At 36.0% G+C, this 26,454-nt stretch overlaps 1 protein-coding gene across 2 annotated transcripts in view; it reads left to right on the top strand.

Annotated features, from left to right (window-relative positions):
• Nucleotides 1-26,454, top strand: part of CTTNBP2 (cortactin binding protein 2) — a 79,174-nt gene that overhangs the window by 11,973 nt on the left and 40,747 nt on the right. Inside the window, exons 3-4 of one of the 2 annotated variants that reach the window (XM_064702690.1) lie at nt 18,284-18,508; nt 23,245-24,895. In XM_064702690.1, coding sequence (XP_064558760.1) covers nt 18,284-18,508; nt 23,245-24,895 — 1,876 coding nt within the window. Of the gene's footprint in view, nt 1-18,283; nt 18,509-23,244; nt 24,896-26,454 lie in introns of those variants that run through there. The other variant, XM_064702691.1, reaches the window with a different exon arrangement.

The following is a 26,454-nucleotide window of genomic DNA, read 5'->3' as shown; positions in this document are numbered from 1 at the left end:
CGTTGGTGTGCTTTGCTTTTAGGCTATTTTTGAAATTCTCTTTTGCCTCTTCCTTTGTACTGTACATAGAATATTGTTAGTGGACAAGTAAATTGTGATTTTTAAAGTTTTGATTTACTAAATCTTAGTAATCACAAAATTCCTTCTTGTTTGATAATTCTGTGTAATTTTGGTCTAAAACAACAACAAAATTTCAAACAAATAAGTGAAAAACCTGTGATACTGCTTGCTCTTTAAATTATTTTATATTCTAAAGTCTGTTATTTGTGAAAGGAAGGAATCACTTCAAAGAAAAATTCAGTCCATTTTTAATTTGTTCTGATGGGCTATATTCATTCATACACTCTATTCAGTGCTCTCATTTTCAGTGAGATGGAAGTAGGTACAAATATTTTTGTGGCTTTTTTTGTTTGCTTGCCTTTTTTAATATAAGGTGAAATACAAGATACATGCTCTTAACAACACTTGCAAGTATTTGGTTAGATTTTTATTGTTAGGCACATGTGAAGGTTAGTTTTCTGCTTCAGAAGATTGCAGTCTGAAAAGCAACTTAGTTGGAACTAAGTTTGGAAATGTACAAACAAAACTAATTAAAATATGATTTTTTTTAAATGACCGTATTGATTTTAATGTTGATCTGGAACAAAATAAAATTTAACAGAGCTGCCAAACAGACTGCAGGTTTGGGTGTAAAGTAGTATTCTGTGGTTTATAAATATTTATAACTTCATGCCTGAATAAGGAGAAATTGTACTCTTCAAGGTATTGAAAGTATTGTGAAGCAAAACCTTATTGTAAGAAAATACACCTAGTGCTAATTTTTAGTTGTATGCATAATGATTATCAAGTAGTGTGGGGACATTTCCCACTTGAAATACCACAGTAACAATTTTAAATGCATTTTTATTCAGTTTTAAGTTGTTTTGTGATGGCTTCAAATCACCTGTTGCAAATGGAGCTTTAAAGTAGCTGACATTGATGTACATGAATTAATAACTGAAGGTTTTATAGGTATAAATATCTCTTATAAAATGTAATTATCATTTTGTAGTGACAATAAGACACTAGGAGCAATATTTTTCTGAAGTATTACTGCACTTTGAAGTTATTTTGTGTTTGGCCTTCAGTTATATGCTTATGTTGAAATGTGCTGCCTTTTCATCTTGCTGTTTCACAATTTCACGGTTCATTTTCCTGCACAAGGAATTTTATTTTCCCTGTCTGCCAGGTAAAGTTTTGTAAAGTGAAAATATTGTGCACAGCACATCCAGAATCTCTTTTTTTTTCTCTTCTAATTTGGAAGGAATGCAAATAGAATATTCAGTCCATATTTTCTAGTAAATATTCAGGAACAAGCTACTATGCTACATATAAAAAAGTATATTTTGAAATGGATCAAAATGGAGAAAAAAAGGGGGAAAATGCAGTAAACATTTAATGACAGTAAATATTAACAGTGCAGACCCAGGAGGAAAAAAGTCTATATCAAATTCAGATGCACCTGCTGAAATGGCTAGTATGTATATAGTGAGTTTTGATGATGAACACAGATAAATATGAAAAATAGTTCCATTTCACATAAGGTATTTAAATATTGAAAGTTGGGGGGATGGGATATTTTTGTTTGGTAGTTTTTTGGGTTTTTTCTCCTGTATCTCAATCTCTAGTTTCTCTAAACAAACTCTGTGTATAACTGAAATCTCCCTGGCAGCTTGCCTGGTTAGCAGCACCAGTTCTGGGAAGCTTGGAAGCCGTACCTGCTGAAGAACTGTAGGCTGATATGTTGTAGCGTGATACTTTTGGATCTTCTTGGGAAGCCACAAGTCAGCAGTATTGGTAGCTGGATTCTCTGAGCAGCACACAAAAACAACTAGCTAGCCAAATAGAAAAGTGTATCACAAGAAAATTCCATTGGAATTGTGTCAGATTTAATACTTTGATTTGCTGCAACAAACAGGTATACTTAGTTTGCATATCCTTAAAGCAAGAAGGAAATTGTTTTCGCAGAAGGGAAAAGACTAACATTTCAAAAAGAGGTGAAGGTCTGTTTCAAAATTAGTAACACATGTTTTTTGTGTGATGGAGAAGTTGGCCTGTTGTGGGGTTTGTGTAATCCTGGTAATAGCTCAGGACAGTTTCAAAGCCCAATTTCTATGATAGATCAGAGCCTGATAATTTCCAACAGTATAGTAGGGAATGTGTTCTTCCTTTCCTCCTAAGTGAAAGGCCAGCACTTTGAGATTATGTGAAGAAATCTTGTTAAATTAAACATCTTGGGGGCTGGGATGGGGAGGGAGGATAAGTTTAGTTAGTAGAGTGTTGATTTTTATTAAGGTAATGGAATTTGTACCACATGATAAATTAGAAAGAATCAAACCCAGTGTCACATATAACAATTAACGCTTTTTATTGTGCCTTTTATTCATCATGTGCTGCAGAGTTTCCATTGGATTTTATATAAATTTTAGATACCTTGATGATCACTTTTGAAACAAAACCAAAACTTCAAGAAGAAATTTGTAACAAATATGCAGATGTCACCTGTTTATAACTGATTCCTGTGTGAAATAGTTACAGTAATTATTAATCAGGGCAGTTTAAGTTGCTGGACAAGTTCAGCCCTTTGAAAACCAACAGACTTGGAAAAGTAATGCTTAGAGTCAAATTTCCACGTTTATTCTCCAAGTCATAACTTAATTTACTGTGGAGAAGAGCATCAGGATTCATCTCAAAGGATCTTTGTGTAAATCTTTCTCACTAGAGCTCTGATTTTGTATAACTATTACACCAAGTGATGAACATGATTTCTGTTTTTTGGAATCTGTATTTGCTGTATTTTAGTAGCTTCATGATCATGGTTGTGCTACAATTAAAATCAGATTACCATTTAAATCATTAAAATTATTCCATTAATGAGAAATAACTTGCTGATTAATTGCCATTGAGTGTCCATATAGTTAAAGATGGAGGGAGACTTAACTATAGCTGCTGCCTCCATCTGTCTCAATTATCCAAATAAACTGTCTGCCTGTAATAAGGGGATAATTTATTCCTAATGTGTAGGTAATGTGGCCATATAATCAAAGTACATATAATCCAAGGCCTCCCACAGCTGTGATCTCAGATACAATGTTCATTTGTTGGGTTTTTTTCCCCCAGACAAACAGTGGTTGCTGTGGCTGTTTATTTTCTAGAGGATCTTTTTTATGTGCATTGACCCTCATATGAGGGATTGATGTGGTAGTAATAGCTATCAAGAATAGGATTGTAAATACTAAATACTGCTTTTTGTAGTAAATATCTCATAAAGTTAAATCATTCGGAGGTTATTTTTCATCTAAAATTTTAAAGCCATATTCAGTTGGGATTTCTGTTTATTGTACAAATACATTTATGTTCTTATGTAGATTTCATTAGGTGGTAAATGGTAAATTGAAAATGTATGCTTGCTTCTGTGGTATATGTTATTTAATATAAACAAAAAAGGCAAATTTTTACAATAATAGATTTTTTGAATATACCACAGTGCATGGATTTAGAACTGTATTTGGTTGTTGAGAAAAATCACTAGTGAATTAAAAAAATATCTAAAATAACTGCCAATACCAACAGTGGCTGTATTTTTGGTTAATTAAAATTGACTACAGTATCAGTGAGCTTTTTTCTGAGCTTAAGTGAGCTCCAAATCAACAGATTCTGTGTTTGTGCTTGGCTGAGTCAGGAAGACAATATGTGAATGGCAAGGTGAACTTGGTTATAGGTGTTTCTTCAGTGTTGGAAAACCCTACTGTATTTCATTTTCACTGTAACTTCCTAAGATATGAAAGCTTATTTTCTGTATGTGTTGGTACCAACATCTGTTTAATCTTTCACCAGTTTTTTAAAATCTGACAAAATGCTAAACATTTCAAAAATAAGTACTGTCATAAAACCAGGCAGCTGAGTAAGAAAATTTGTACTGTTTTTAGGGCCTTGGTTGAAGGGAAGGCAGAGATTTCTGTTGTCCTTTATTGAGCACTGTATAGGAATTGTAGAGTACAGAGCTAGGGAAAGTCTAATTTGCTAATTTGACTGCTCAGGGAGTTTGAGTCAGACTACCTAAATTTATAAAAAGATAATAAGAAAAAAACTGCTTGTGTAGAAGCTAGTTCTGGCTGAATTTTATCTCCCTGAATCTAAGCATTTTGTCAGGCATGCAGTTTAATCAGTGGAGCTACAAATAAATCATAGTTTTTGTATAATGTCCAAGTAGAAATCCATGTAAGATAATTTGTGACTTGCCTTAGCAAAAATATATGAGTTCTTGAAGAATTCTGTAATGAAGGTACAAATATTAATGTAATGAAATAGGTAGGTCAAAAGAAAGAAAATAATGCATCCTGTAACAATACCTCATACTCACATTCAAGTTTAGTCACCAATTCTATTAGCTTTATTTAAAAATCTTACAGTCTGAAAATGCAAGGTTTAAAAGGATAAACAGCTTTTAAGAGAGTATAGTGATTCCTGTGTAGATTTGCACAATGTTTCTTTGACATAGCTAATGTATAGTATACTGCCAGTTTTCAGGTTCCAGCTCTCCTGTTAATCATTTTAGAATTACTGGGATAGCAGTATTCAATTCCATGAGAAATTCAGTATTTTAACACAAGTCTTCCCAAAGGGAGGATCACAGAAGGCTCACTTGTTTTAGAATGATGAGATTTTTTCAGAAATTATGGGTAGCTTATAAGTATTGGAGTTTATAATGATAAAGGCCATTTTTTCCATATCTGTTAAAAGTGTGTGTGAATGAACTGCTTGAGTGGACCTACCTTAGCAATCTGATTAAGAACATGCATTTGAAGAAACTGTCCCCATTGTCTGCCCCTGACTTTGCTTTGATTTGCCTCACAGATTACTCTTGGACTGTGTCAGCTGAAAGGACAGCAGCTAGTCCTAAGTAAGACTTCTTTGTTCTTCCAAAAAGCAGGGTCTTGGAGCATAGGGTCTTTTTCCTAATGGAGTCTTTTTCTTCCCAAAGAGTGGATTGCATTTTTTGCTTAAGCTAGTTTGCTTTCAAGTCCTGGGCTGTGCCTCGGGGAAGGCTTTTTTTGGTAAACTTGTCTTTAAATTTTGATCCACAATGATTAAACACTCTACAGTATAGTTTTATTTTATTGAAAACATGAAGTGTTTTGATGATAATTAATAAAAGTAGATGTACTTGTATATCACTTTTGCAGTTCAGTAAGCATATGTATAGATCAAACAGTATTTCAGACACCCTGAGTTTATCATAGTTTATCACAAGAGTATACTGTATGGTTATGTTAGATTTTTGGAGGGTAATTGGGAATGATACTGGAATTCCTTTGCAAAATGTGTGGCCTTTCATGCTCAGCCTATGCATTTCCAGTGATGCATAGGCTGTTCCTTGGAAAAAAAAAATTGCAAGGAGAGCTGTAGATACTTGCAAGCTGTACTTGCCTACTTTGATATATCTGCTTACCAGTGAGTCCTGTCCAGGTAAAGAGCTTCTTTCAGCTGGCCAAGACAAGACTTTTGCCTACTGTAGGCTGAGATTTTGGGTTAAAAAAATTGGATTTATCAGTTAGAGTTTCCATATACTTGTAATGTTATTTGTTGTCTTTTGCATCTTGTCATGGGGTGATACTTGGTTTTGTCTGTGCACTGAAAGGTAAACATTAAAATAGAGCTGTTACCAACACAATAACTGTCAGTTGTGTATGAATAAAGTTTTTTTTATCCTGAACTACTGGACAAAGTCAGCAAGATTTGTACTATAAGACTTAGGACTTCTAGAATTAATTTTGGGGTTAGAGGGGAAGAAATATGGGAGATATCAGGAAAAGTGGAATGAATCCTTGTTATTTAGTTGCTCTCAAATTGACTGATAGGGAGAAAAATTACACATATATTAAGTGTAATCTTAGGATTACACTTAAGGTCAAAGGGAGCTACAAATGCTATAAATTGTAGATCCTTATGTGCAGTAATTGTTCTAAGTTGGGAATCTAAAATGTGAATTCAAATTTCTCTTATGCATGTGAATCCAGAGTGGAGTAACAGCACACAGAAGGTGGCTTTGAAGGTTTCTGAGAGCCAGTAAGGCAGCCTGTTTTGTAGCCAGGTGTCTTGGGAAAATGGTAACTCTGTAGAAGGAGGAGCAGTAGATGTTAAACTGCGTGTAACAGAGGGTTAGTGTTGTAGACAGTGTGATGGCAGTTGTTGGTCTTGGTGGCAGAAGTGAACCATGAAATAGAAGTCAGATAATGCCTTATTTGCATTGTCATTTTTGCATATTGTAATTACTTTGCATAAAATTAATTTGTAATAAATTTTTGGGAGCTAATAGTCTGCAGATTGTCCTTGCTCATCTCTGCATATTGTTATGTCTTTGCTTAGCTGTTAACTACTTCTGATTTATTCAATTTAATGATGGTTGTGTATGCATTTTCTCTTCTCTTAAATATAGTTTATCTTTACCTGTCCAATGTGTCTGGTTATGCTTAGAATTTTTACTTTCCTAATAAGAGTTTAGTGTACTTTTCTGGATGGGTCAGTCAAAATCTAGTATTTCACTATTGCAAGCTATTTAAAATTGATTTCAAGGAAATTATGAAATAGAGATAAACCTCAGATAAGTTATTGGATGAAATTATTTGTTATAGTATTTAGTTAGTTTGAAACTGTTTCTACATCTGTTCATTTCAAATTTTAGAGTAATGAAGCAATGAAGTGTGCTATTTGAACCTAATTGAAAAGGCATTGTTTATTACAGCCTTACTGTTCAGATTTTGATTTGCTCCTATTTGATCATGGTTTATATATTCTGTTATATATTGTGTTATATTTACTTACATTCATTTTTTTGTAGTACTAATTGTGTAAGTGTACTTTTCCCAATAGCTGTTGGGCTTGTGGCAGCAGCAATCCCTGGACTAAGTAACTTGGATGGTCTGTGGTCCTGCTATTTTGACACATATAAAGGCCACTTCTAGAATTTATTGACAAAATAAGTTTTCAGTCATGTTAAATCACTTCTTGTGGTAGTTATTTGCTGTTTACCAAAGGGGGACATTAAGCTTTTCCTAAACCATCTATATCTGTGTTGCTTCACTACTCAGGTGAATTCCTGTATTCCAGGCTCTCCTAAAGCTGGAGAACACAAGTATGAATCTATGAGGCTTATTTTCCAGTGTGAAATTCTATGGCCTTGCATTGCAAACAGCTTTTCACTCTTCATTCCAGCAGTGACTGTTAAATTGATCAAACTCTTCTTTTGTTTTTCACATAAGATCTGAATATCTTTATTGTTGGCAGGCATGATCCTACCAATTTACCTGAAAGTATTCTGCTGTTTTTTATTTGGATATTATTTTTGCTTTTCCCACTTTATTTCTCCCACCCTTGTTTGATCTTTCTGTATAATCCAACATAAACTAGTGGGCAGAGACAGATGCACACATTATTTGTAATAACAATAATAATAAAATATCATAACATGATGTTAATCTCCATTTCTGTGATCTTTGTGAATTATACAGATGTGACTTATTTTAAATGTTTTATCTGTTTGCCATCATTACCCACATTACTGACAATGAAAAATGTAACTGGGTCATCTGTTATCTATGTTACATTACCCAGAATTTTCCATTTTCTAGTTCAGGAAACAGATTTTCCCTATGCCAATAAATGGTACAGGTAGTTTCACTGATAGCAATGCTCAAGTACAGCTGAGTACATAACTTTTTTTTACTTGGTTTTTGTGTCTCCTCATGTTAGTGTTGCTGAAGAATAAATGTATAAGGTTTCTTCTTGGTTCTTCCAAAAAATATGGTAATAATCTGTAAAAAAAAAAAGGTAATAATCTGTAAAAAATAATTGGGAATAAGACAAGAGATTTGATTGCAGCCCTTTTCAACACCTTTGCAAATACACAGTTTTGATTACTTTTGTTGTGCTTGGGTGTATTTGTTCCCAGGAATTTCTCCCTCCCACTCCATTTTGATGCTGTTCAAATGGTGGACAGATCCTTCCACCTGCTGCTCTCACAGAGAGGGGCATAGGTCTTAGAAGCTCTGTCAGTGTAGTAAAAATACTTACCACTAGGTCTCTTACTACATTCAGAGTTTCATTTTTATTAATAAATGAAAAATTTGAGGAACTAGACCAACATTGATTATGGTTAATTAGCACTGAGATAGCAAAGTGTAGGGGGATAGAAAATAAGAAAATAAAGACAATGTAGAAAGGAATCTCACGCCTAAGAAGTTGCAGCTGGGCCAATTATCAAAGATTAGGAACAGGCCACACCTGTAACCAATGAGAAGAAAAGTGCTGTAAAAGAGTGGGGTTGGGAAGGGAACTGGTGTCATTTGGCTGCTTTGTGAAGAAGAAAGTGTTGGTGCTGTGAGGAGCAGCTCACGGGAAAACACCAAGAAGGTATGAAACTTTTGTGATAAGGAGACAACAGTATGGAGCCCCTGCAATAAGATGACAACAGCAAAGTAAAATTTTAGCTACTTGTTTTGGAGATATATGCCGTTATGTGGAAATTTTAAAATTGCTAATTGTAATGCTATTAAAGGAATTCTAGCTGAAAAATTGCTTTGAAGTTTTAACAAACGGCATAAAATCCAAAATGTAAAATCCAGTGTTAGTTACTTTAAAATGCGCCTTTCTATCAGTCAAAATAATTTAGCAAAATGTGTTTGCTCATTCATCTTCTTCACTATGGGTAGTATCAATAATTAAATTCTTCTTGGAGGTAATACATATTGCTCTCACAATTTACCTTCCAGTGAATATTAAAAATAAGTTGAAAACACTGAATTCTCATAATCTGCCTCAAATAAATCCATAGTGTGAATAGAAGAGACTACTTCAGTTGAAAAGGATATGAACAATGATCACAGAATCACAGAATTTCTAGGTTGGAAGAGACCTTTAAGATCATCGAGTCCAACCCATGTTCTAACACCTCAACTAGATCATGGCACCAAGTGCCACCTCCAGTCTTTTTTTAAACTCTTTGAGGGATGGTGACTCCACCACCTCCCTGGGTAGATGATTCCAGTATTTGACCACTCTTTCTGTAAAGAACTTCCTCCTTAATTCTAGCCTGTATCTCCCTTGGCGCAGCTTGAGACTGTGTCCTCTTGTTCTGTCTGTTGTTGCCTGGAGAAAGAGACCAACCCCCAGCTCACCACAGCCACCCTTCAGGAAGTTGTGGAGAGTCAGAAGGTCACCCCTGAGTCTCCTTTTCTCCAGGCTGAACACCCCCAGCTCCCTCAGTCGTTCTTCATATGGCTTGTGTTCCAAGCCCCTCACCAGCCTCGTTGCTCTCCTTTGGACACGCTCAAGCATCTCAACGTCCCTCCTAAAGTGAGGGGCCCAGAACTGGACACAGTACTCAAGGTGTGCCCTCACCAGTGCTGAGTACAGGGGAAGAATGACCTCCCTGCTCCTGCTGGCCACACCGTTCCTGACACAGGCCAGGATGCCCTTGGCCTTCTTGGCCCCCTGGGCACACTGCTGGCTCATGTTCAGCCAACTGTCAACCAGCACCCCCAGGTCCCTTTCCACCTGAGCACTGTCCAGCCACACTGTCCCCAGCTTATAACATTACAGGGAGTTATTGTGGTCAAAGTGCAGGATTTGGCGCTTGGACTTCATCCCATTAGATCCTGCCCATCCATCCAACTGTTCCAAGTCCCTCTGCAAAGCCCTACATCCCTCTAACAGATCAACACACGTTCCCAGCTTAGCGTCATCTGCAAATTTGCTAATGAAAGACTCTAAACCCTCATCCATGTCATCAATAAAAATATTAAACAGAACTGGCCCCAGCATCATCTAGTCCAGCTGCCTGACCCACTTCAGTACTGACAAAAAGATAAAGTGTGTTTTCAAGAGCATTGTCCAAATGCCTCTTGAACACTGACAGGCTTGGGGCATTGATCACCTTTCTAGGAAACTGTTGCAGTGTTTAACCACCATCTTACTAAAGAAATGCTTCCTAATGTACAGTCTGCACCTCTCCTGGTGCAATTTTTGAACCATTCGTCTAAATGGATCTCAGGGAGAGAGAGTAGCCCCTCCCTCTCCCCTTCTCATCCTAGGGAATCTGTACAGAAGAATGAGGTCACCCCTCAGTGTCCTTTTCTCCAGATCTGATGCTCAGAGTCCTTGCCCCCACCCCCCCTCCCAGGACATTCCTTTCAGCCCTTTCACCAGCTTTGTTGTCCTCCTCTGAGTGCATTCACTCACCTCCACATCCTCCTTAAACTGCAGAGCCCAGCACTGCACACAGCACTCCCAGTGAGGCTGCTCCAAAGCTGAATAGAGTGGGATAATCACCCCTATTGCCCAGCTGGTGCTGGTGCTGTGTTTGATCAGCCCGGGATGGGCTTTGCCCTCTTGGCTGCCTGGGCACACAGAGCAGACTCTCATTGATCCTGCTGGCAGCAGCCCCCTCAGATCCCTCTGCAGGGCTGCTCCTGTCCTCAAGTGAACAGCATTTCCCAGTTTGGTGTCATCAGCAGCTTTGCTAATGGTGCCTTTGACTCCTACATCCAGATCATTGCTGAATGAATGTGTGGAAGAGAACTGTCCCTAGGATTGACTCTGAGGAGCACTGCTGATGGCAGTCACCAGCCAGGTGTACATCTACATCACTACAAGCCTTCAGCCAGTTCTTCACCCAACTCTGAACCTGCTCATTCCATACAGTTCTGGAGAACTTGTCCAGAAGGGTGCTGTGAGGGACAGTATCAAAAGCTTTACTAAAATCCAGGGAAACTACATCCACTTCCATCCCTTCATCCATGAGGTGGTTGCCTCTGCACAGAAGGGTATTGAACTTCCTAAATAGCCCCTTCCCTCTGTGAATTCCTGATGACTCTGCCTGATGATGGCATTGTAAATACATAACTTGCATACTTTTTCATTAAAATGTGTAAAACTTGGTAATAGTTTAATTGCCATGAAGTAATGTGGGATGCTATGTTAACTGAGATTTTAATAGCTTGAAAATACGAACATCTCAATACTCAAACAGAAACACAGATTGATTTAGTAAAAGTTTTAGTGTTATGTCTTTGGTATCTTTTGTTACTGAGCTGAAGAAGCTTTGTGTTTAACTGCTAAGCATGAAGGTTAAAGTGCTCTATTTTGGTTAGAGATGAAGTCAGATTTCCTTCAACACTTCAGAAGAATTTCTGACAGATTTCCATGCAAAGAATTATGAATTGATTTGCATGAATTTCAACTATAAATATGAACATGCAAAAGAAGTCTAGATGACAAATGGTTATTTAAAGTAACCAGAGAGCTCAAGTCTCTTCTATCAGCTGACACTCAATATCAGTATGAAAATCTGTATTATTTTCAGAAATAAATGTCTGGGCGGTTAGATAATCAGAGCATCAAACAGTGATACTTCCTGACAAAATATTGGCCTATAATTTTCAAATGTTTAAGCACCAGACAACAAAGCTGTCATAAAATAGGTCTAGTGTAATCTTTATATGGAATATCTAGATGGCTTTTCTCAGTCAGAACCACATGTTGTTTCATTACTTGAACTTTTTCTTTTTCCTCATTTAGAAACTTAGTGCAAGGCCTGAATTTCACCTTTTACATTGTGTGAAGAATATTTTATATTCACTGTGCTGGTTTTTTTCTTGTTGGGATTGATCTGTTAGTAACTGATCTTTGCCTTTTAGTGTGGCATTTTCCTTTTAAAATCTGCAACCTCAAAATAGTGAGTTTTTAGTACTCTAAGGGAGAAAATTAATAATGAAGAATCGGAAGAATATGTCTGTCTGCCTTTCTGTCTGTACTTTTCCTTTTGTGGAGATTTTTGTCAAGTAACAGGGAGAAAAAGAAGGAGGTTGTGCTACTTATCAATATTGTGGTAATAATAATCTGGTGTCGCTGGATGGTACTCTCCTTTTATGGAGTTAGACCTCTAAGAAAATTCAGGCTTGATCATTACCTTGGTTGTAAAATTCTACGTCAGTACTTGCCAGGATTGTTTAAACGTTACTTAAATGTTTGTCCTTCTGTACACAGAGATCTGAATTAATTGTTTGGCACTTTGTGCTTTTATCAAGAATGCTTTTTAAAGCTGAGAGAAGAGAATTATACAGCTTTTTGTAAAGCACTGTTATATTTGGATACTTGCATGAAACAGAAAATCTCCTAAGGATACTGTGAATAGCCTTCTAAAACAACACATACTCTTTTATTCAGAGCTTTTTACCTTGAAAAATGTTTTTTAAAAGCTTGGATTTAAAGCTATATGATTCTGAGAGACAGGGATACTTTGCAAATTATAAAATTTTCTTTAAATTTTGTGTGTTGTTTTAAATGAGAGAATAATGCAGCTTTTGGATATTATTTTCATGCTTGGGACAGCTTTTATAGGAAAACTTAACATCTCATGCAGTTTACTGTAGTGTAAGAAATTTCATTTATGTATTTGCATGCCTTATGACTGTTACGAGATAGTTCTCCAAGATAGGTTTGAATGCTTTTTATGAGTATGTGTGTCTCCCATTAAAAATTCCTGAGTATATTTTCTTTTTTTATTAGCACCTCTGCCAAATGACTTGACTTCTTTCATGGTACTGCTCAGTCATCCATAAAGAGCATGTCCTTATAGTGCAGAGCAAATATTTAGGTCTGTTAGAGCATAATCAACCTGTATGCTGGTTTTGTTTAACTTGATGATTGTATCCTCCAGTTTCTCAATTCTACTATTTTCACTCTTTTTAAACTAGTGGCCTGTTATGATTGTCAGTTTTGTCCAGGCAATTTCCATTTTTCCATCCTTAAAATGGACAGACACATGTTTTGTCTTACATTTGGCATTTAAGATGGAAACTAACACTTTGAATGTATTGGTAAAGTATTTTTCATATAGTATGGAGTTCATTAAAATTTAACTCCCTTGTAGATTTTGCATGGGTATGCACCATCACTGTGCTGAAGAAAGGAATTTAGACTACAGTTAAAATTGTAAGGAGAAATTGAATCACATGTTCATTGACAGAAATCATGCTGCAAGATACTATTTCATCAGTCACTGAAGTTTACATTTCCATTTTTAATTTTTCCTATACAGCTTCATATGGAAGTAGCAACTTACAACACTTGGAAAACATTCATTCACATCTGCATTAAAAATATGCAACTAAAAAAACTAACAAAGCCCCTGAACTCAACTGTGTATGAAAATTGATAGCATTCTTTAAAGGCTCATTCTTAACTCATCATAGAAAAGCATGATATCCTCCAGTCTGATATTTTACAGGTGTATCTGAAAGTACTGATTTTATTGTGAGTATATACTCATTGAGAATTCTGTTTTGCTTAATTGAATAGCTACAAAAAAATCACTTAAAGAAACTGTATAGTTTCAGTGAAGAAGATTTATAAACATGTTCTCTTTCAGACATCTTCCTCTTTTAAAAAAATCAATTACCCTTTTAGTTTTATTTAGAATGAAGGGCTCACCCTCATCTTTAGCATAATATATAAAATAAGCTTTTACTGCCTCCTCTTCTGTACTGGTTAGTTTTAGAAAACTTTTTATCACTCCCTAATTCATATGTCAAGAGAAAATATTAATATGAACCTGTCAACATCTGTTGAAACAATTCTCGTAAATGTAGAAAAGGAAATTAATCAGAACAACAAATGCTCTTGAAAGGAAGGAAATTTTGTTGAAGGGTTCTGGGGCAGCTTTAATTCAGTTCCGTTGTTCCCCAGCAGTGTAGGACATGCAGTCCTGTTTTTGATGTTTATCATCACTTACTGCATGGAAGATTTGGACTCGCCGACCTCTCTTAACTTGGCAGATAAATGAAGAGGAAACTCTGAGATACATAGGGGGAAAATACTGTATAAACCTTAAAAGCTCTGTTGCTTGTGTGAATTATGTTGCTAATTATGACAGCTTATTTCAATGAATGTAAGCAACTAATATCAACATAAATTATTAAGGATATAAAACTAATAATGTAGCTTATGTGATTAATTTTTTTTGTTTTCATTATTTGGCTTATTTTTTATATCCATTAATTGATCATATTTGTTTTTCCTAGCTTTATGCTTTTAGCTGTAAGTCCACAGTAATAGGTATACTATCTGAAGACCTCCTTGATCCCTCACATTCTTTTTTCAATAATAGGTGGAAAAAGTCTAATTAGACTTCATAATTCTCCATTTGGTTACTGAAAATAAATTTTTGTTTTCTTCTGAAGTGGAATGCAAGAAACAAATAATTACAGACCAGTTTTTATACTGAATTTGCAGCTTTGCCCACAGGCCGTTTTCATTTTGCTCTCTCCCGGTGCACCCCACTGCCCATCTTCATTTGCCGCTTGGTAAATGGGGTCAGTGACTGCAAAAAGGTCAGGTTAAGAAGTGAAAATTTCCATGAGGAGGTAGCTTGCAGATAACTTGAGGTAACTTGAAAAAGGTCGGTGCAGAGTGAATGAGGTGTCTTGCTCTATGTAGGAGGAGACAGGCTCCCTGAAAGTGTCATAAAAGAAGCAGTTTATCATAACAGTCCGATCTTCAGATTCTTGTTGGCTACAGACTTAAGAGAGAAAACTTGAGAATAAACTTTCCCCCTGTATTGTATAGCTGCATAATCCCTAAAGATTTTTTAGTACTGATTTTTTATTTTTGAAAATATCCCGGACCTAAAGTTCTGTTTCCCAGGTCACTAAAAGTATTGTCTTGATCCAAAGCAAGATGTAAGATATTTTCTTCCAATATTTTTTTTTTCCTTCCTCTGAGAACTCATTTTTGTCATTTGTTAATTGACGAGATAACCAGCCTCTATAAGCTAAAAGAAATAAAGAAATAAATACATGACAGTCCTAGAAGAAATCACTTATTATGCAGTAATGTAGGGTGTAAAGGCACCTGGAGAGATTGTTCAGTCCAATCTTCTTAAAGAAGGAGTAAGGTCAAACATGGATTGAGTTGCATTTGGCTTTATCCAATCTATCTTGGAACATCTTCCAATGATAGAAGTTACGTGTTTCCCTTGGGCAGCATGTTCTGGTGTTTAGCTGCTCTCAGTGAAAATAATTTGTGTCCAAGTCAAATTTCCCTCGTTAGATCGTGGGACGAGTAACTCTTGTCCTGTCAGCCTGCAGACCTCAAGCACCTTTCTGCCTGATTGTCTCTGTTTCACACTGAAAAGTCCTACTTCCTACTGAGCTCTTCCTTGAAGAGAAGCTATGTTGTGATTGTTTTTGAAATGATCAAAATTAAAACATTGAAGATACTTTTCAGATCTATTTTTTTGGTAGTCCATCCTTGATCTAACATAATGTTACAGATCATCCATAAAAAAACTTTGGAACTTTGAAGTTTATTTTTTTAAAGTAGTAGCTTTATTTTAGTCTCCTTATTTAATGTTTCAGATCTTTTGTAAAGATTTAAAAGTTCTATATAAATATGATGTTCTTACTGACTGAATTAAAAAGCTGTTGTAAGTTTAATCTTTTGCTCTATTGCCATAGAGAATTTCATGCATTAATTGTTTGAAGGGTTTTTCTCTTAGTTTTATGTATTTTGATTTTTTTACGCCTACTGTGACTTGTGATTAGCAGTTACCTGTTGGAGGGTTTGCCTCAAATCTTAAGTCATGATTTTGCATACCACTGACATAGGCTGAAAAGGGTATCCTTTCCCATGGACATCTTGTCATGCTTCTAAATACTTCCAATCTCAGTCCTTCTATTAAAAGGTTCATTGCTGAGCAAATGAGTCTGTGCAGAAAACTGAACCTGATGGTTTATAAATTCATATAGCACCTTTCACAGTACAGTAGTCCTGATTACCTCCTATAGTGGGTGCATATTCTATTTTTGAAATTGTTGTGTTTGAAAATTAATGCAGGTAATTATTCACAAATAAATAGTTTGAATGTTATTTTCTCTATATATTGCTGTGCAATTGAAGTTATATATGAGACACTGCTAATGCTGCTTTAACACAACCACCAAATTACAGAGACACTTTTTTAAAGGAGTATGATTTTTAGACTCTATATTCCACAGATAATGACTTTCTTGAAAAATAGATGTTGTGATATTGCTAGTAACTCTTATGACTTGAAATTCAGTAAAGAAAGAATATAAGAGAAAAAAATCTGATTCTAACATCTCTATTTCTCCCATGTACTTTAGTGATTTGCAAAGGGACAGAAGTATTACTTAGAGGCTAGAGGAATCCTGTAGAAAACCTCAGGCCTAGCTTGTCTTTCTCTCACTTTGTGCCTAAGTTTTATGAAAATACTCATCATCTCCCTTTGTACCAAGTTTCTGCTTTGTCTTTTATTCTACTACCTTCTTTATAAATCATGTATTTTCATCCCATGAAATCACCCAATTATTGTATTGTATATTTATAGTCCTTGTATAAAGACATGGAAGCATTTGTTTGAACATACATTTCGTTCCCCGTTGAGTTGGAAGCATCTTTAGATGACTTTGCTGTCTGTGGTTTGAGAGCTGCCAGTCTGTTTTCCCCTGTGCTTGGGGTTAAGCAGTCATAGCTTCAGCCAGTCAGTCAGCCCAAACCATGGGAGACCTATTGGTTTTTCTACAGGGTTTACCTTCCACATTCTCCCATAGCCACTTTAATTCTGGTTTTGATTTTCATTCAGATGGAGCTTATTCCTACTATATATTTTCATCTTTTTCTTGATTAATGAATCTGAACCTGGTCATCATGCTATTTTGGCAGGTGCACACTCTGGTTTTTGCCCTGCTCTATTAATTGCTGTGCATGTTAGAAAACATTTCAAATAATATATTCATATTACATGCATTTAGTATGTGCCAAGAGGACAGCTAGCCATGGGTAATAGAGAAAAATTGAAAATACACATCATTTCACTGGCTGGCAATCTCTTTCTCTAAAGGCACAGGTTATACCTTTGCCTCCAAGGTCAGTTAATCATCTTGGCTTTTTCTTTGGATTTAACAATGAGGGCTCTTGGTGGTCTTCTTTTTGGACTTACAGTAGATATGCTACATCTATTTTTTCCTTTACTTTGACATGTCACTTTATATAAACTAAGTGGCTTTTAAGTTGTTGATAATTTATATATGGACTGTGAATCCCTCTCTATTTAAATTCTTAATCTGCTTGGATTTATCATTTTGCTTGGCTGATTAGCAATGTAATCCATTTATGGTAAGGCTTTTGGTTTTGATGGTTTCCTTTCCATGCAGGTTGAATTCCTAAGCTACATACTGTCCTGTAACTTCATCCTGTGGAGCCACAAATTACAAATACACTCCCGCCTCCTAGTCCTGTAATATTACCTTTGGAACTAACTTTTTTATTATATAAGTTATAAATTAGGGGTTAAAATACTGAAATGATTAGACTAATTGGAGGTTACTTGGAAAACACTTTATAAAAAATAACTAGATTCTATCTATTATTTTTATCCCTTCAATCAGTCACTACCTGACCTTGTAAACCAAACTAGACTTTAGGGCTGAGTGAACTCTGTCAGCTTTTTCTGAAGTTATGTTCCAAAGACCTGGTCTTTATTAAAAAGATTTTCCATTTATAATATCACAATGAAAAACAAACTAGGCATATTTCAAGCATCAAAATATGTAGGCCCACTTGTTTCTTTTCCGGACAAATTCTCATTTAAGAGAACATTTCAATTTTGTTGACAATATATAGAAAAAAGCTGGGTATTCACTAAGGTAATTTGTAGTTAGCCTTTGAGGGGTTTTTCTAACATAGTTCTTACGTTCCTCTTTGTTTTCTCATGCCCTGAAATGTGTGTTATCATTCATGAACTTTTCATATGTTAAAATTTTAACTTCAAGCTTTCCAAATGATGTGCTAACCCATTGAGTAAGTATTTGGTCTCTTTCTCCTCTTTTGTACATCAGAACTTTATTCTTCCTTTTTTTTTTTTTTTTGTTCTTTTGCTTATTGTTCAAAACAGAATTTGAACAAAGTTGCAGAGAAATGTTTTTCCCTATTTTTGGATGATTTCTCTTTCTTGACAATGTTTCTCTGCACTGTGGGTGTTTTTCTGATTTTTTGAGGCATATTTTTCTTTTAGAGGTTGTACATGAATACCTAAAGAAAATATTTTAAAACTTTAAATGATGTATATTGCTTTTCCTGTAGTGTAAGTTTCTTCTATGTGTGAATGTACTTCAAAGAATGCATTTTATTTCTCTGTTTATTTTGCCTTTTTTTTTCCTGTTAGGCCCGGCGCAAAGAGGTTTTTATCCAGGAGCGATACGGAAGGTTCAATCTGAGCGACCCATTTCTGGCTCTTCAGAGAGACTTTGAGGCAGGTGCTGGTGATAAAGAAAAGAAGCCAATATGCATGAACCCTCTGTCCATTTTGGAAGCTGTAATGGCTCACTGCAGGAAAATGCAAGAAAGAATGTCAGCTCAGTTGGCTGCTGCTGAAAACAGACAAAAGAAGGTATCCTGCTATTGACTTTTTCCCTTCTCCCTCTCCTGCTTTATTCTTTCTTGTCACATTTTTCATTTGCATCTTTTTCTTGATTAACATCACAAGTGTTAAAATGTTGCCACTTAATTTTCATATAGGGTGAGATGCTGGTGCTCTGGTGATATTTTGTATGTACTCTTCATTTGTTCTGTGATTTTAGCTCTATTTATGGAAAAAAATTAAATATAACTGGTACAAGTTGATACAGTGGATATGTAAGTAGATAGCTCAGTGTGAACTGAGCATCATCACAAGATATTTTTAAACCAATACTGTTGAAGCCTTAAGAACTTATTCTCATTCTAACCTGAATAAAGTAAATAATTTATTTTATTTTTATATTAGGTGGCTCTATTTTATAAATCAGCAAAAATGTTTTATGCCTCTAAAAATACTTTTTTGCATATTAAGAACATTTACTGTAAAAAGAAAATAATTTTGGAACAATTACATTGCAGAAAAAAGTGCCAGATTGAAGATAAAACAGTGTCATTTTGAAAGTGAATGATTGGTTGGTGGCATGTATTTCACCAGTATGTAAGCCATACATTTCTTAAACACAGCTAAATATGCATATGCTGGGGAGGAGTTTCTGAGAGGAAAGAGATGAAACAGTTGTGTAAAGTACTAATTACACAAAGTATTTTTGAGTAAATAGAAAAAAAATGTTCTCTATGTGTTTAGTCATCTTCACTTCATATAAGATGGATAGAATATCTACTGCTGTGAGACAGGTTTTTGGTGACAGTTTTACGTTGACTTAAAAACCCCAAACAACAAACAGGCTAAGACAATTGATGTAAAATTGATTTTTGTAATGATTGCTCTTTGGGAAAAAACATGTGAAAGTGCTGGAAGTTGCTTAAATTAAACCAGCAAACATTTTGTTGTTACTTTAGCTCTGTTTTTTGTTTAGTTTAAGCATCATTTCTCTGTTAAGACTTCAGGAAAACAGATTATATAAAAAAGGATATCAGTATGATATGTAAGTCTTCAAACAGTTTAATGTGGAATGAACTATTATATGTTCCTCACACTTGTTTCAAAGTACTCTAAAGTATTAATTTTTTTTTTTTCTCTTAAGCTTTTTCAGTAAATATAAAAATAGGAAAGGGCAAGCAAGCTTACTTGTTCTGACTGAGAAAGGATTTTGGGAGAAACCCTGATGCATCTGCCAGGATAGTGGAATTAGTTTCTTGTTTCAGTGCATGGCCACAAGTCTCTTCTTGTACCTAAATTCTTCATTTATCTGTGGCTTTTATTATAGGGACAGATACATGCACCTAAGATGGGCTCACATATTAAGAATATATCAGTATATTAATATGTAAATTCACATTTTGTCCCTTTTTTGTCTTTTTTTTTTTACCAAAGTCTGTATCTGTAAATCTCTTTGTACAGGAAAGGATACTTTTTTCTTTTGCTTTCTAGAGGAATACATCAGCTTTTTTTTCTTTAAATCATAATTTTAAGGATTTGAAAACAAACTACGTGGTGTTGAGCAGCTGTGTGCATGACTGTCTACTGAAGTACACCTTCCTCTTCTAATCTCCATTAGAAATGCTATTTGTGCAAGACACTTTTAAACTCCTTGTGTTTGTGGAAACAGATGATGTATCTCTCAGACATCTCCATGCATTCACAAACATTTCATTCAGTGTTTTACCTTCTCTCCATTCCACATTTTTCTGTCTGTTCTTCATCTCAAATCCTTCTGTTGAAGAGGGTAATGAAGGAATTTTGAGGGACTTCGGAAAATGTTCATCAAAGTAGCGTGACACAGTGCAAGGAAGAAAACCAGCCTAGGCAAATGTAACCTAAATACAAGCCAGCTGCTGCCCCTGCTCCAAAAGTGGTTCCTCCTTCTCTAAATGTGTGATGCCTCTGTCTTCGTGTTTGGAATTGGTTCACTGTCCCAATCTAAATAATGAAGTCTGTGTACAGCTGTGTTTATTTTCTCTGGGTGTTACTGAACTTTAAACAGACTCAGAGTGAACTCTTATTCTGGGGGGGACTTGATATCTGTGAATATAATCACCTCAAAAGAACTCTATGAATAAAATTTTCATTTGATCACAAAAAACAAGGCATAAAAATATACCAGTGTGTAGAAAAATTAAGGAGGTGCACAAAGGACTGTAAGGCTTACCATATACAAACTTCTCACTCTCAGATGTCATCTGCTTTGTGTTACGTCTCCATCCTCTTCCATCTCTTTGAATGCTTTTCTTGGAGCTGCTGTGAAAATTAATTTTGAGTTTTCCTGGGAACACAAAACAGATCATCAAAATGACAGTTCTTGATTTGTTGAGAGTTTGCAGAGGAGTTAGTATTGGGATGCATGCTCAAAGAAAGGCAAGTGTGGGTTGAAAAAGGCCTGTTGGTGTAATTTATTCTAACCTTGTGCTTAAAGCAGATTATCATCATCATCAGTACATCTGGTCATCTGTAAATTTGTCTTGCTTAGTCATGAAAACCCCCAGGAATGGCAATACTGCATATTTTCTGCACTGGTGTCCTTGTGAAGAACTTTTTTCTGAGACTGAGCCTCTCAAAGGGCAAGTTTTCTCTTTTATTATGGAGCCCCACCTCCCATTACCAAGATGAATTTTACTCTTGTCATCACTGTAAGGGCCCTTCAAACGGATGTTGCTGTTAGGGTATCTCTCTGTTTTTCACTAAACTATGCAAGCCAAGCTTCCTCAACATTTTCTTACAAGGTATGCTGTCTCTCACCTCTGAAGGGCCTTTGCTGGTTAATTGTTTGTGGGACACTATATTTTTCCCCAGTATCCTTTTTCACCACTTTTCAAATCCTTCTTGAACTCATTTCCAGATGTTTATATTACTGATATGATATAGTGTAAGCATATAGTAAACTTTGCAAAAATCAGGTTCTGCTTAGTTTGTAAACTCATAAATAATTGCAGCTAGTTCCAAATCTGTCATCTAAAGGGAAAAATACCATGTAAATATTCAGAGGCTTTTCCCTGTTTGAGAGGATGCAGCCAAAAGAACAAAAGGGAGGGAGAGAGAGACATAGGAGACAATGTAAAATGAGAAAATAATGCTGCTTTTGTATATTGAAATCAAATGGAGGATTTACATTTTTATTAAGGAGTCGTCCTTTAGATGCAATTCTTACAAGTCAGGTATTATTATAGTATGGTAAGCTGATTTCATGGCAGTTAAATATTGAAATCTGTTTGTAATTATTTGGAAGTAATATAATTTCACAACACTTAATTTATAGAATGAGAAGCTCATCTGAAAATAAAATAGCAGAATAATAAAGTATAGAAAGTTTGACAAAAAGTATTTTCACTATTAATATTTATACATATCCAAGCTTTAGAAATTATATACATTTCTCATGATCTTTATACCTGTTTTAACAAAGAAAAGAAATGGTTGGATGCTCTCCTTGTTTTGAAATTCAAGTGAACCATGCAAATGCTGGATCCACTGAAATGCAGTGAAATCACTGAGGAAAAAATAAAGATTTTTTTCACTTGTAAGCTATGCTCAGACCATTCCTAAATACAGTGTCATTATAATATTTCTAAATTTAATTTGCAGCTGTATTTGCATTAACAGAACTGAAGAGATATTACTGCTGATACAGTTTGTTTAGCAAAGACTGATAATACCATACATCATTTTTCATGTTTAGCACTGATTTTTGGGGCTCTGAGCAGCCTGGTCCAGTGGAAGGTGTGCCTGCCTGTGGCAGAGTGGTTGGAACTTCAAGGTCCCCTTCCAATCTAAACCATTCTATAAGTCTGTGATGACATTTTTAAGAAAGAGTGGCTGTTGTTTTGTGAAAAGCATTGTGCAGAGTGTCAACCTGGGTTTAAGCTCTAAAACCCCAGTGCAGCCCCTCTACTGCTAAACTGGTTTTGAAGTATTTGAAACCAAGATGATCTTTAAAATGCAGGTATCATTTCCCACAATGATTTCTTCCTCATAGGTGTTCTATAAAATGGTGTATTGCCATATTTTTGCAGTGCTTTTCTAGAAGAGGGTCTGTGAATAAAAGCATAAACAGTAGACAAAATGAATTAGAGGCAATGGTTATATGAATAAGGGGAAAAATTATTCTTATCTGTTATCTGCATTTTGTTAATAGCAGCTTGTACATCACTGATGTCAATGAGACTTTTTACTATTATTAAGTATAGGAAAATTTTTCTGTCTGCCTGTGCCAAAAAGTTGTCTTATTTATAAATGTTAAAACAAGATACAGGATACCAGTTATGTTTATGATGGACTTAATCTCCTTCAGTTGGAGGAAGAGATAAAACCTAACCCTGTCATTTCTGTCCTCAAAGATTTTTTGCAAACCTCATCTCTTACTTGTGTATGGTTCCTTTACTAAGATGGCTTTATGTTACGTCTTATATCAATTGTTTTGAGAACAGGTAGCTCCATCACTCAGGAATCACAAGCATTAAACGACTTTGGAGAGTCTCTCTCTTGTCAATGGAGGAAATCAAGAGTTTACTTAGTTTCTAAATTGCTCTTCTGATATGGCTCTCTTTGTTTTGCTTGTATGAGATTATATGCACTTGTGTTAGATATCACAAATCACCTTCCTGGGTTCATTTTAGTCATACTCTCAAGGATTAAAATATCAGTGTCAGGTTAATACTAGGTTATTATGAAATGAGAATTGTTAGTGAGAATTATTTTCTGTCTTCTTACAGTTGGAAATGGAAAAATTTCAGTTACAGAATCTTGAGCTGGAGCACAAAAAACTATCTGCTCGCCTTGAAGAAGAACGTGGAAAAAATAAGCATGTCGTATTGATGCTAGTGAAAGAGTGTAAGCAGTTGTCTGGCAGAATTGTAGAAGAAGCCCAGAAATTGGAAGAAGTGATGTCAAAATTTGAAGAGGAAAAGAAAAAGGCTACTGAATTGGAGGAGTTTCTTGCAGCTGAGAAACAAAGGAGTACACAAATGGAAGCTCAAATGGAAAAGCAGCTGTCTGAATTTGACACAGAGAGAGAGCAGTTGCGTGCCAAACTTCACAAAGAGGAAACACATACCAGTGACCTCAGAGAAGAAAGAGATAAAATGATCAAAATGATTGAGCAATTAAAAAAGGAGAATGAAAGTAAAGCCAATCTTTCTCAGAAGAATAGCGATAGGAGTTTTGTTTCTATTTCAGTTGAAACAGAAGAGCCAAGCTCAAGAACTGTTGCTTGTCAAACAGAGACTGTAATGATGGACAGTAGTGTAGAAAACACTAAGAAGTTGCCTTTGACTGTCTCTATAAAGCCTTCTACAGTGAGCCCACTAGTATCTGGCAATACAAAAATGAATGTGTGTACCAATGCAGCATTTGTGAAGCCTGTCATTGATAGGCAATCTTCATCTAGTGAACTTGTCCCTCCCACAACTCCTGTTCTTGCACAGAATCAAAACAGAATTGAAGAAAATGGACCAAGTACAGGCTTATCCCCTGATTTATCAAGTAGCACTTCCCCTTTTTCAAACAGTAATTCCCTTTGCACCCCTACCACACCAACTGCCACAGCTCAGAATTCCTCGCTCTCTTCATCTATACACAGTCTGCATTCACCATCTGCCAACACTGCTGGCCACCCAGGCCTAAACCCAAGAGTCCAAGCAGCTAGATTTAGATTTCAGGCAAATACGAATGACCAAGACCAAAATGGAAACACAACCCAAAGCCCTCCCTCAAGGGATGTATCCCCAACTAGTCGTGACAACCTTGTTGCCAAGCAGGCAGCTCGGAACACTGTTACCCAAGCTCTTTCCAGATTTACAGGCCCTCAGAGCGGCGCTCCATCGCGCCCGGGGACGTCACATTCAGGGGAAGTTGGCACTTACACCCCGGTTGGTAAAATTACTTTAAAGACTCCAAGTGTATCAAGAATTGACAGAGGAAACCCTCCACCAATTCCTCCTAAAAAACCAGGGCTTTCACAAGCTCCTTCTCCACCACACCCACAGCTTAAAGTTTTAATGGATAGCAATCGATCCCCAAATACCAGTGCAAAAACTGACAACAAAACCATGACCTCACCTCTTTCAAGTTCACAACAAGGAATCAGGGTAATAAATGAGGAAATTATTTCTAAGTCCTCACCTCAGCTGCCACCAAAACCTGCTATAGATTTATCTGTGGCACCTGCAGGCTGTGCCATACCAGCCATAGCCTCATCTCAGGTGGGTGCCTGGCCTTCCCACTTTCCTGGACTGAACCAACCTGCATGTTCAGAAAATTCCTTTGTCATTCCCACCACCATTGCCTGTAGCTCCTCCATAAACCCTGTTAGTGCTTCATCCTGTAGACCATGTGATTCAGACAGCCTCCTGGTAACAGCATCAGGTAAAGGGATTGATATGCTACAAACTGTCTCCCTCAAAAACAATGTTTTGGTTTTCTTATATGTCTTATTTGCTTTATTTATCTTGTAACTTTATCTTTCTTACTTTCTAAAAGCTAAAATTTTTGTTTGTATTTTTTCCATATTCCAGGGATATGGGAATTCTTTTGCTGATTTAGTAATGTCATAAATAAGTTTCCTTCCTCAAGGAAGTCTCCATATAGAAGGCTTTTTTTAAAGAGGCTTAATGTTTAGAGTAAGTGAGCTGCAGATTAGAGTGTATTAAACAAATTCCTTTAAATTTTTTAAAATTTATTTTTTGGTAAGTGCTAGTGTTTTAGACATCAAAATGCTTTCTCAGTCTTAAATTATGTTTTGAATATTACCTCTTCAGGGGATCTTCTATGGAATATGTATTTCTATTCTGTGTGAATCTTTTAAAGAACAGGGAATAGCTGGGGCTGTGGTATTCGGCTATGGCTGTAGATGGTTGCACATTAAGACATGTAATTGCCTGTATAACAGTGCACTTTCCTATATATCACTGCATGCCTATAGAATATGTTTCATTTTATTTCTGTTTTTCTATAGTTCTTTTTTTGGTTGTAGGCTTTGTTAATACTCATGCATGGCATCTCACAGGTTTACTTCAACAGATTTGGGCACAAGTTTGCTGTTAGAAAGTTAAAATCTAACTGTTGAGAATCTTAAGTCTGGAGTCAGTGTGTCTATCTGCTACTCATCTTGTGTTTTGGTGGGGACTTACTGGTGTGTCTAATGTGCCACCAGCTTCAGGGAATCTTACTGATGGTATTAAAGTGAACAAAGACAATACTGATCTACATTTCAGTGTGTAGATCTCCTATAAAGCTTTTTATTAACATATTTCCCTGCTAGAACATTAGGTAGAAGCTCCTCTTCAGTTTGACTTGCACTGCAGTGAAAAAAAAAGAACACTCCGTTATGGAACACTTTAGACCTTCATCAGCATTGAAGAATGTTTGAATTGTCTCAAACTTCCAACAGCTAGTTCAGTTATGGTACTGGAGTCCCTCATAACTCTAGTCCCTGCATCATCATCTGGAGGGCATAAAAGCCCTACACAGCTGAAATGCTTCCAACACATAACCAACCCCTTTCTCTTGGTAGCTGCACCACTAGCTGATAAGTGAGTTGAACTCAAGCACCTGTCCTGGGGAAGCCACTCCAAAAACTGTGTGTGGCAAAATTCTGTGAGGAGATTCCAAGTTTCCTGTTATTAAGCAATTTTTATTCTCATTCCACTTCATTGAAGACTTTCTACATGTATCAGGAGTAACCTACACATCCTTTCAACATTTGGTTGTTGCACCATACTGTCAGAATCCTCTCTCCTTTCTGAGCTGTGCCATAAAAGTATCAGCTCAGAAATCTTATCCTTCTGTTTGTCTACTGCTCCTCAGTCAACACCATTGGGATGTGATGACTGCCTATTAGTTTGCTGTTTTTCATATGGATGTCCTGAATTTTCATCTTAAATTCATATTCCAAGATGAGTCTGATTGCCATGTCAGATAGATTA

This window comes from Zonotrichia leucophrys, chromosome 1A (assembly GCF_028769735.1).
Source record: "Zonotrichia leucophrys gambelii isolate GWCS_2022_RI chromosome 1A, RI_Zleu_2.0, whole genome shotgun sequence".
Taxonomy (NCBI): Eukaryota; Metazoa; Chordata; class Aves; order Passeriformes; family Passerellidae; genus Zonotrichia; species Zonotrichia leucophrys.
This window is presented reverse-complemented; position numbering and strand designations above follow the sequence as displayed.